Source organism: Sycon ciliatum, chromosome 6 (genome assembly GCF_964019385.1).
Source record: "Sycon ciliatum chromosome 6, ocSycCili1.1, whole genome shotgun sequence".
In the NCBI taxonomy this organism is placed as follows: domain Eukaryota; kingdom Metazoa; phylum Porifera; class Calcarea; order Leucosolenida; family Sycettidae; genus Sycon; species Sycon ciliatum.
Window position 1 is genome coordinate 16,773,989 of NC_088648.1, and position 11,530 is coordinate 16,785,518.

The 11,530-nt window shown below is 47.8% G+C and overlaps 1 protein-coding gene across 2 annotated transcripts in view; it reads left to right on the top strand.

The window, feature by feature from the left end:
• Positions 1-10,711, top strand: part of LOC135819500 (uncharacterized) — a 67,287-nt gene extending 56,576 nt beyond the window's left edge. For both annotated transcript variants that reach the window (XM_065332715.1, XM_065332716.1), the window contains 3 exons: positions 591-973; positions 1,455-1,764; positions 5,399-10,711. In XM_065332715.1, the coding sequence (XP_065188787.1) occupies positions 5,586-10,124 (4,539 nt within the window). In that variant the 5' untranslated portion in view covers positions 591-973; positions 1,455-1,764; positions 5,399-5,585 and the 3' untranslated portion in view covers positions 10,125-10,711. The remainder of the gene's footprint in view (positions 1-590; positions 974-1,454; positions 1,765-5,398) is intronic.
• Positions 10,712-11,530: the final 819 nt, after the last annotated feature.

Consider the following 11,530-nt stretch of genomic DNA (forward strand, 5'->3'; position numbering starts at 1 on the left):
CGAGGTGATTCCGAGGAGATTCCACCGACAGTAATCAACCGACCTCGCAACGATCGTGTATTCTTACTAGGCTTCGTTGGTGGTGAAGTAGAAATCATCCAGAGCTAGCAGACAACAAGCATAGCAGCTCTTGTCCTGTGGAGAAAGTCAAAGCGTTTGAGATGAGGCGCGACCAACTTTCAACCTTCCTTGAAATATTTCGGAACGATATTTTTGCGTCCATTGACATCAGCGACGACGAGGACTTCATCTCTGCATGAAAACTTTCAGTCCAATTGTCCTGGAACGTTACTCTAGTCTTCAGACTATCATACTGTGTAATAAGTTTTGAATGGCTTAGTTTATGGAGTTGTCAGTAACAAAAGACAAGTCACTAGTCAAACGCCGACAATTTCGATGACGCGGAGGAAGTACGTATCCTAATGCTATTTAAACATTGATTGTTCCAGCCAGGAACATTCATTTGCTCTACTAGCATTCGACTACGTTCAAAACAATATCCTATTCATCCAGTTTGTCTGGAAATTTGAAATTGGTTCTCCTGCTCAACTTTGTATGTGACCTCTCTGTTCTTGTTGATGTTTTCCCAGATCTCAATCTCCACCACTGTATTGGATTGATATTACAGTGGTGACTATCACAGACATCCGCCTAATAACAGACCCACTCGGGTATCAAGTCATCATATCAACCTATCAACCATCAAAGATTTATCGCAGTTCATCTCAACTACAGCACGTTCAACAAAGTACCTACATCAGTACGCTCTCCGTTCCCATCAAGTACACCGCCTCTGCTTCAAAGTTGTCTACTTGTGTTTGGTCTTGACCTGGCTAAGTCAACACCACAACTACAAGTACAACTTGAGAGTTTTCTGCAGAGACTAGGGGAAACTTGGCAGAACAACACTATTGTCTTTTGCTCAAGACACCAAGGCTAGCTGTGTGGTAGCTTCACCCTTTACATAGCCAAGGTTAGTTCATCCCGCTATATGGACAAGTAACTGCTTGCAAGAGTGAAGTAGCAGTACTGCCTATGTTTACATACCCCTGACTGACACACTGCACTACTGCATTATTGTGCAATAAGGTTGTGGGTGATGATAGGAGTCGTACGTCTTGTAGAAAACGTCATGAACTTGGATTTTGGCTTTCTTGTTGTTGTGTACCCATCCTGTTGGTCTCTCTGTAGCAGAAATTAGTGAAAAATGTCTACTGACTGTAACTATCTGCCTGTGTATTATACTAAGTCTGTGAGCATTCACAAGGAAAAGAGGGGGTTGAAAATGGGAAAATAATAATAAGAAAATGTTTATCACAAGGATTTGAGCAAGGGACCCTCGCTCATGGCGAGTGATGCTCTACCACTGATCTATGGTAAAGTCTGTGAACAATTCACTGGTTTCACACTGCTGTTATAATCTCTGATATTCTACTTTGTGTATTCTTGCCTAGGACACTCAACACAGCCAGAACAAGATCTGGTGACGTCATCAAAACATTCTCTCTGCTACTCCACTCACAGATCAATACTGTGGTACAGGTGACTCGCTGAACGTGCAAATTCCTCAGCTGACCGTGGCTATCGACACTTGATATATCATTGCTGCTGCAACATCTGTTCTACCCTCACATCAGCTGCATTCTCACTACAACCCTATACTGTTATTGATTCTGAGCTGTTGACCTGATCTCTGCCTATACAACTTGACTCCGTGAAAACAGAAAACATCACTCAGGGAGTGTATCCTCGGCCATAGACACGGTGAGTTTTTTCTCTATTCCCATTCCTGACATTTAGCACAGTGATGAAGTACATAGTGCTGTGAAATTGCTAGGAAATACATTCCATGAACCAGCCATGCAGGATAACGAATAACAACTCTACATCCGGCCACACCGCATATACTTTGTGCAAGACAACAACACATAGTGAAAATGAGATTATATAGATAGATACATGCATGCTTTGCTGCCTGTTTTGGTGGTATCATTAATTTCAGGGCTCACCACGACCATACAAAATTCAAAAAGCGTCGACCACCATTTTGAATGCCGCCAAAGCCAGAGTTTGTGCAGTCATAGCGGCTACGCACCCGAGTTCATGCTCATCGATGTACAGCGATGTACAGTCTAGTCGTAAAATACCGGTATTTTACGACTTCCTGGTCTACTCTGTACAGCGAAGTGCCAGTGCCGAAGCGAATCTTGTTGTTTGATGTCGAGAAAGACACGCGGAGAAGACGTCCTTTCTCCAAGCAATCTTGGTCATTTTTCTCAATCCGCTGGTGGGTGTCGACCAAGATATGTCCGTGGGTACTGGTGAACTTGAGTCCTGGCATCTACAAGAATTTTCCGCGCCTAGCTAACCAATGTTGTCAGTAGAACTCAGCGTTTCCTGATCGCGACTCGGCACACTCTTTTCTGTTTGGTCTCGCAGTTTTCACGCTGCGAGTGGGGAGTTTCCTTGTCACAAATGAATCCCTTAGTCATGACCATGATGAGAGGTGACTGTAGTATGATCCCTGACTGGCATGAGTCCTCAGCTCGAGTCAACACGAAGGTAAACTCTTCACTTGGAACGCTTGCTGTCTCCTCCGCCCTTTCTTGTTGCACTTGCAGATATGCGCACTGCTGCCAGTTTTTGTTGGTGCGCGCGGCGACGCACGGCCGACCTTGATGTCTTCAAAAAAGTAGAACAGCGGTTCTCCTTGGCCGATTCTCATCATCGATAGCTCATTTTCAAGGTCTTTGAATTCTCTATCGGTTTACCGTCCCCGATTTCTAATTTTCTCTTCATTCACTTGTTTGCACGCCTTCGCGTTTGAGTGATTTCAACATCCGATCTCAGCCAAACGAAGGCCAAATCGAAAAATTCGAGACGGTAACCCCCCAAAGACACACCTTCTGAACACGAATCCACAATGGCCTAATGTCTAAAACCAACGAATACAGCCAAGCTCCACTCAGAAAACACCCCACAATTGCAAGAAACAGCCCGTTTTGCTGTGCGCTGATTGGTCAAATCCAAATGACCGTTATTGACGCTTTGTATGGTCGTGGTGAGCCCTGAATTTGACCTCGCAGTTGCAGAGGTTTCTTGAAATTTGTACATATGGGCCGCAACCAGCTAAAACATGTCTCAGAGTGAAAAATTTCAAATTTTGCTTCTCAAGAAAAGTGTTTGGGACCGCACTTGACGTCTTGAAGGTGATGCAGGGCACCAAAGTAGTCTAAACGTTCCCCAAACACCGCTTTCAAAATTATACCTTTAAATAGAAAATCACAGTTTTCGCACAGATGAACAAGTGGGTTTTGTGGAGGAGCAAAATACAAAGGAACTAAAAATGATGACAGGGACTTGAGCATGTCGTTGACATCAGTTCCAAGTCACGGACCAAGGTCTTCCTGGAAAACACCACGAATCAGGCACGATGCTGTGGGCGGCGTTGAACTTGCACACTCTTTCGATTCGGGCAGTGACACTTTTGATCGTCTCTTTCACTTCGGAAAAAATGCGTCACAACTCATGAGAGCTGAGGTGCACGTAACATCGTAAGCTAGTTCGTCGTCTAATGTACTCGTCAAGAAGGCTTCTTCGCTACTGGGATGACAGGGGGCTATTCAACTTCGCTGTCGACATCAGATCCAGAAAATTGTCATCGTGGTTCTGTAGACCTGCTACGGCCTTGCTGACACCTGAGCAAACCCAGGGCACAGCGGTCGTCTGACCCTGTGTGCTGCTTTACTGCCACTAATAGACACGGAATTGTCAGTCTTTGATCGCCAGCTACTTCAACTAGACCGCCAAATAAAAGTGTTTGAACAAAATTGAGAAGATTATCGCAACCGGTTCATGAATGAAGCGCAGTGTGAACTCACTCGACAAAAACAGTTTTTTACATTCCGTCAATTCTCATATTTACGACAACCCAAAAACATAATTTTAGCTGATCGCGGCCCATATACATGGTTTTCATCTTAAAATTACTAGCAGTCATTCTCGAAACACTCAGACCTCCATGCTCTCCGCTTCCCCTCTCCACACAAGACACACCCAATCACTATCATCCCCCTCTCCCACCACCTCTCCCACCACCCAGCCCCTCCCACCACCCGGCCCCTCTCACCACCACCCCCACTACCCTTCTCCAAACAAACAAAATTCGGACGACCGAGCTCTCCACTTTCCCTCTCCACATACAAAACGGCTGATCACCATGTCCCCTCTCCACTCCTCCCTCCCCAACAACCCTTTCCACACAGTACGAATCTGAAAGGAACCCTTCCACCACCCGTTCCTAAGCAAAAAAGTTGGTCCACTATGACCCCCCCCCCACCCATCTCCACACAAGACGAGTCCCATCACTATGCCCCCCCCCTCCCACCACCCTTTGTTCACACAAGACAAGTCGTATCACTACCTCTCTTCTCCCCCTCCTCCCCTCCTCCCACCCTTCTTCATAAAGGACAAGTTGTATCACTACCCCCCCCCCCCACCCCCACTCCTACCCCCACTCCTCCCCCACCCTCTTCACACATGACAAGTCTGATCAGTTTGTTCCCTATTCCACCCCCCCCCCCGTTCTTCATACAACTCAAGTCTGATCACCCCCCCCCCCACCCTCCCCCCCCCCCACCTTCCCCTCACACCACCCCTTTTCACATAAGACAAGTCTGATCACTGTCTCCCCCCCCCCCTCCACCACCCGGCCCCTCCCACCAACCCTCCCACCACCCTTCTCCAAACGAAAAAATATCGGACCACCGAGCTCACACAAGACAAGTCTCCCCCCCCCTACCCCACCCTACCCATTTCACACATGACAAGCCTGATCACAACCCTCCCCCTTCCCCTTTCCACACAAGACACGCCCAATCTTTATCTCCCACCCCCTCCACCACCCGGCCCCTCCCACCCGGCCCCTCCCACCACCCTTCTCCAAACGAAAAAATATCGGACCACCGAGCTCACACAAGACAAGTCTTATCAAGACCTCCCCCCCCCCCCTCCCCTCACCCTTCTTCATAAAGGACAAGTCATATCACTACCCCCCCCCTCACCCCTCCCCTTTTAATCATATCACTACCCCACCCACCCCCCCCCCCCCACCCCTCACCCCTCCCTCTTTAATCATATCACTACCCCCCCCTCCCCCCCCCACTCCTCCCCCCCCACCCTCTTCACACAAGACAAGTCTGATCCAAGCCTTTCTCACCGAAGACAAGTCTGATCCCTATCCCCCCCCCCCTTCCCACCCCTCTTCATAAAAGACAAAATTAATCTGATCACTACCCCCACCCCCATCCTAAATAGATAGACTCTCATGTTCAATATGCAATGATATCATCATTCTAAATCTGCTTTATTTTCTCTTTGCTTTCTAATTTGTGTACAGTTTGCGAGGTGAAACTACCAACGTCATTGCCTTATCATCGCCACTATCATCTCCACTATCATCAACATTATCGCAGGGAAGCACACTGACCAGCAATTGTCCGGGTAGTCAATCAGCTTCACCTCAGGACACCAATTGCGGTCCAAGTCACCAACAGTCTTTGTGTTGATCAAACGTAGCCTTCACCATGAAGACCATCGAAGCACTGGCATTCAAGGACCTCGAGAGCATGCTATGTGAGGACCTTCAACATTCTGTCCACGACATCATGGATCGGCTTGTAAGCAACAGCTTTATCCCAAGCTACAGTCGTGAGTTTGCAAAAATCACGCATCAAAAATCGACTGGCCATGAACAGATCAATTTGCTAATTGGCTACCTTCTGACTGTGCCAGGTCAGAAAGGAAAGAAGGTGTTTGTAATGTTTTGCAATATTCTACGTCAGATCAACTTTGGGCAGCTTGCCAAGAAGCTGGAGAGCAGGGCAGAAATGTACGATCAAAGAAATTTGTCCAGCCAATCCAATGGTGACATGGAGTTCCACGGATGGGAGTGTAAACGCTCTGCTCCATTCCTAACAGAAACCTTCCCATCGCCATCTACTGGATTACAACAAGCAGCCACCAATGCAGCCACTGCCAGTGTACAGAAGAGCCAAACAACAACTCAACCACAACAACAACAACAACCGCAGGCTGATGTTGAACCATTGCTAGCACACTACCGTAAGCGTCTTCTTCAACTTTGTCGAATCGAAAGCAAGCGGACTGCTCTACCAGGAATTGGTACCCGGCGTGAAGGACAGACAGATGTTCGCAGTTTCTACACTAGCGTGCAGGCCTTGACACTGGAACAAGCTGAACAACAACTGAACGAAAAGGGTGGGAAAACAGAAAGATGCAGCATGACAACGAGATCAATACCAATACGTCGAGCATCACAACTTCTGCAACGTAAGCTAGGTGAACATGTGCCGTCACGTTATGATAACGACCGCAGATCACTTGTTGAAAGCAGCATGCTTGTTTCTCCAGCTGGCAGTGGGAAAAGCACAGTGTGTAAGATGCTTTTATCCGACCACTACCATAACAACACTGACAGCAGCAGCAACAGCAACAGCAGCAGCAAAAGCAGCAGCAGCAACAGCAGCAGCAACAGCAGCAGCAGCAACAACAGCAGCAGCAGCAGCAACAGCAGCAGCAACAACAGCAACAGCAGCAATAGCAGCAGCAGTGCTGTACCTTCTTGCAGTGCTGTTGACAGCGGTACATGCACCAGTGCTACTGATCCTGATTCCACACGCCAAGCTAACACTACAATCAGCAAGGATGTAACTGCTGCCAACAGTGGTAACGCCTCAACCATGACAGACAGTCTTAGCACCTCTTCCAACACAACCAGCAGCAGCACCGTCACTATCACCAGCAGCAGCACCAGCAGCAGCACCAGCAGCACCAGCAGCGGCAGCACCAGCAGCAGTACATGTGGTAGCAGCAACGAAAACGGTGCAAAGGGCAAAAATGAGGATGGAAAAAGTAGTGGAAGCAGAGATGGGGCCAACAGTGAAAAAAGCCGTGAGAGCAGCACTGAGAGCAGCGGTGGGAGAAGTCGGAGACAACATGCCGAAGAGGAGAGGGAGTTTAGAAGAGATGCAGTGCTCTCCAATTTCAACTATGTAATACATCTACCTTGCCGTGATGTGGATAGAGTCTGCAGTTACAATTGGTCTACTCTACTTGGCCTGGATGAGCAATGTCTGCATCTAGACACACACCAGCAAGACCAAATGATCGAGTACCTAGAGGATCAATCACAACAAGTCCTGTTCATTGTCGATGGATTGGACGAAATTGGCAAAGATGTGCTCGAGGAACGATCAGCTCTCTCATCTCTCGTCCATCGTGAACGGTTTGCTGACTCCCGAATCTTGTTGACAAGCCGTCCTTGTCAGCTAGCATCCACGCTTGCTAAAGAATGTGAAGAACACTATTGGCTGGCTGGGTTCAATGATCATCAACTCGAACGCTACTGCCTTCGTAATCTTGGTGAAGATCTTGGCCAATCTTGTTGGGACGAGCTATGCGAGGTTAGCTTGGGGCACGTCAAGGAAGCACTGAAGTCCTCCCCATTGCTATGTGCAATGCTCTGTGAGCTCTACCGAAGTCGTCAGAATGTACCGAGGTGTGCAACCATGATGTACTCCGGCTTCGTCAAGCAAGCTGCAAACCTTCGTGGCTGGCAGTTGCAAGATAATGGAGTCAGCCTTGAGAGCCCCACACTGAGTAACAGCTTGGCTTGTGCCACAACAACAGAGGAGGACCAAGAGGAACACTCTGCTCCACTGTGGACAACTCATAGCAGTCAACCTCATCACTGTGTACCAGCATCAACTGATACAGCCCACACCGCAGCTGTCAGTGGAGATACTGTACTAATACAACGTAGCAGTGATACGGAGCAATCACATCAATGTATGAGCAAACGTGCACAGAACGAGCTTGGTCGTGTAGCTCTCATGTCCTTGAATAGAAAGCAAGTACTGATTCCTACAAGCGCCTTGTCCAGTGAGTGCATTAATGCAGCTTGCTCTATTGGTCTCCTTGTTGAGAGTAACACAGGTATTGGCAATGTACTACGTTCACAGGCAAAACCATGTGTCTACTTCGTACACTACTCACTACAGGAGTACTTTGCAGCACAGTACTTGTGTGCAGATCCTGAGCATGCTCAAGCGGTGAGAGAATGTGCACGAGATGGTTATGGTGTTGGTGAGGAGGCAGCACCATTCTGGGCATTTGTTTGTGGTTCTGCAACTAGCAAGCAAATAGCGGAGATCATCAGTATACTAAAATCAGCAATGTTAGAACATGGCCGGACTGTTGCCAACGCTACTCGTTCTCTCCTGTCCTACTTCATGGAGCATGTCAACACCAGACCAACCCTCACAGAACAAGCAATGTTTGGTTCTGGCGCGCCTGAGGAGACCAGTTACCTCTCCAAGGCAGTGGACAGCATTGCTGCTGATGGACTAAGACTGGATCACATCCAACTTGTAATGAGTGATATACTGGCACAACAGTGTGTACATGATCATGCAACTACTATCAAGCTACTGAATCTCACAAGTTGCAACCTCACAGCAGAGACGTGCAACATACTCACACTGTCCAAGGCTGAAGAGCTACAACTGGGGGTGAATCCATGCAGTGCCAGTCTGGTGGAAATGGCAGCAAGATCTCTATCTTGTCCAGGCAGCAAAGTGAGAAACCTTTGGCTTCGCGTGTGTAATCTATCTTCATGTAGCTATCCAGGTCTGCTGGCATGTATGCAGGCTAAGAATCTCCAAAAATTATGGATATCTTCCAATAAGGGACTTGGAAATGGCTTTCTGGAGTATCTACAACGGACACTCTACAGTGAGTGTCAGCTTACATACCTTGATCTGGAACATGTTGGTCTGACAGCTGGTTGTGGAAGTCAATTGGCTGCACTCATCACCAAACTGCCACAGCTTCAGCGACTGGATATGAGCTGCAATAACCTCAGCAACTCAGACATTGAACAAGTTCTGGGTGCTTTGAATACCAATGTCGTTGAGGTAGTCTGGGTCAAGGGCAATGACCTGGATGATGGTATCGTTCCAGCTATCTGTGAGTTCTATCAGAGAAAGAACGGAAAGCAGCAGCAGCAGCAGCATTCATCAACTAGCACCTCTCAAGCAGTTCAGAATGGCCACACATGTCAACTTCAGTTACAAGGCTGTAATGTGACCAGAGAAGGTCTGGAAACCATAGCAACCGCACAGTGCTTATCCCATGGTGATGTGGTGGTCACTGGTCTCCACTTTGTGAACAGTGATGGTGTACGAGAGCGGGATCTGCGGCAAAAGTTGCTCAAGTCCAGTGCCAATCTCTACATGGAATATATTGGTGATACTGGCGCACAGCAGATTGCTCCAGCTATTGGCTATAATGGCAGCGATCACTATATGTACTACATAGCCCATCAAACCATCCAGAAAGTCATCCCAGTCATGGCTGTCAACACAACTATGGAGATACTAGATCTCCGGTACTGCAACATAACCAACACTGGTGCAGAGATGCTTGCCGAGCAAGGTCTGGCACACAACAACACACTCCGAGTGGTCTACTTATCGTGCAACAACATTGGACTGCGTGGATTGTGCTCAGTACTCAGAGCATGTCGTCAACGCACTGCATCATCTCCACTGGCATTGGATATGTCAGATAACAACATCTTTCCTACATATCAACAACTGCCACCGCTCCAACAACCACAACAGCAGCAGCAAGTTGATGTTATCCGTCCAGTAACGAGTCTACTGTCACAGTTCAAAGGGATTGTTTATCTCGCACTTTCAGGCACAGGACTGGATGATGACACTGGAGCTGAGTTCATCACATCTCTACGCAGTAATCAGTCTATCAAGTTGCTCACACTTGGCCGTAATGCCTTGAGTGATCGCAGCGCTGGTGCACTGTGTGTTGCTATGGAGACCAACACCACACTGAAGACCATCTCACTGTACGAGAACAACGTGACCGATGATGAAGTGAAGCAGCTCATCAGCTCACCTGGTGTACAGCGTATGCATGCTGTAGCATTGGGTGACAATCCATGTCAGGCAGAGCAGCTCAGAATGCCGCTGTTTGATGGCGGGATCTCATATAGCCCAAGTAGTCTTCTGGAACTCATAAAGTGACCTAATTGGACAGCTGGAGCAATATGACAGTGAGTGTTTTCAGTCGCGTGATCAATATTCTGCTGGCCATAGACTCTTCCTGTTTGCTATTCTCATAATGACCATTTCATGGAGCAGCCTTGAAACTGTAAACAGCTGCTACACTTGAATAGACGGAATGCATGATAGTACCCGTAGTGTTTGAGTTACCTGAGAGAGACAACTACAGTTGAAATCTATACTTTTTCTCATATCAGCAATGTTTAGTGAGAGCTACCATAGTTGGTTTAGATCACTTGTCAGACATTTCTTCAGTACGATCTTCACAACACACACTTCATTCCCAAAACATGTAGAGATCACAGTGCAAGAAGCAACATATCCAACAGCATCATTGTTTTTCCCACCAGTAATTCTGTGTAGTCGTGTAATGGAACGTACACAGCAACTCCACTGTAACCATGGTGACAGCTATGTTACAGAATATCCACTCACAGAGCATGGATAGTGTTGTCCTTTTCTTACACCCTTCCTCCCCTTACATTTCCATCATTGAATTATGCTAGTTTTGGATGAATTCTCTAAAAGAAGATCATGCTTCTAGAGGTGATCTCCTAGTGTGTTGCAGTGCTGCATGGGAGGAGGTAGCTTGAGCAAAGGAAGGGAGGGGAGCTGAGGTGAGGGAGACGGGAAGGGTAGAGTGACAGAGAGGGGAGCGGAGGGGAATGATACGGGGACGGAAGGGAGACGGGTAGGGGAGCGGAGGGAGATGGGTAGGGGACCGGAGGGAGACGGGGTGCGGAGGGGAGGCAGAGCGGAAGGGAGTGAGACTAGGAGGGCAGGAAGAGCTTTGGAAGAAGAGCGGAGTGAAGGTTTCGGACTCGGCAGGCTTGTTACAGGCACCCGAGGTGTTCCGCAGGGTTCAGTCCTGGGTGCGCTGCTCTCCAGCCCTACACCAGAGACGTACAGACTAGCTGTTACCTCCCCGACTATGTCAATCCAGTTTGCAGACGATATAGCCTTGACTTTCAGACGCCGCAGTGCTGACCTCGTTTCATCTGAGCTCACAACAGCAGTAAGTATCCTAGCTCGCTGGCTAGCCTCCGGTGGTCTAATTCTAAACGCCACCACGAGTCAGCTGCTTGTCTTTGCAGGATCAGATGGGTTCTAATGGGAGGGGGCAATGGTAGACGATAACGTATAGTGGAAGCTTCACAAGGATGAATTATTGTACTTCAAAAAGAGCGTCCGGTTTTTTGATTTACACAATTGAGTGCAGTAACAGTTCAACTTCCCATCTGGCTCCTTCATTCAACTGGACATGACCATGTACAGTGTATTGATGCATGCCAAAAAAACCTCTTTTCGCACAGCTACATGAAGCTACATGTACACATACTCTGACCAAGGCACAGTTTGGCAAGAGA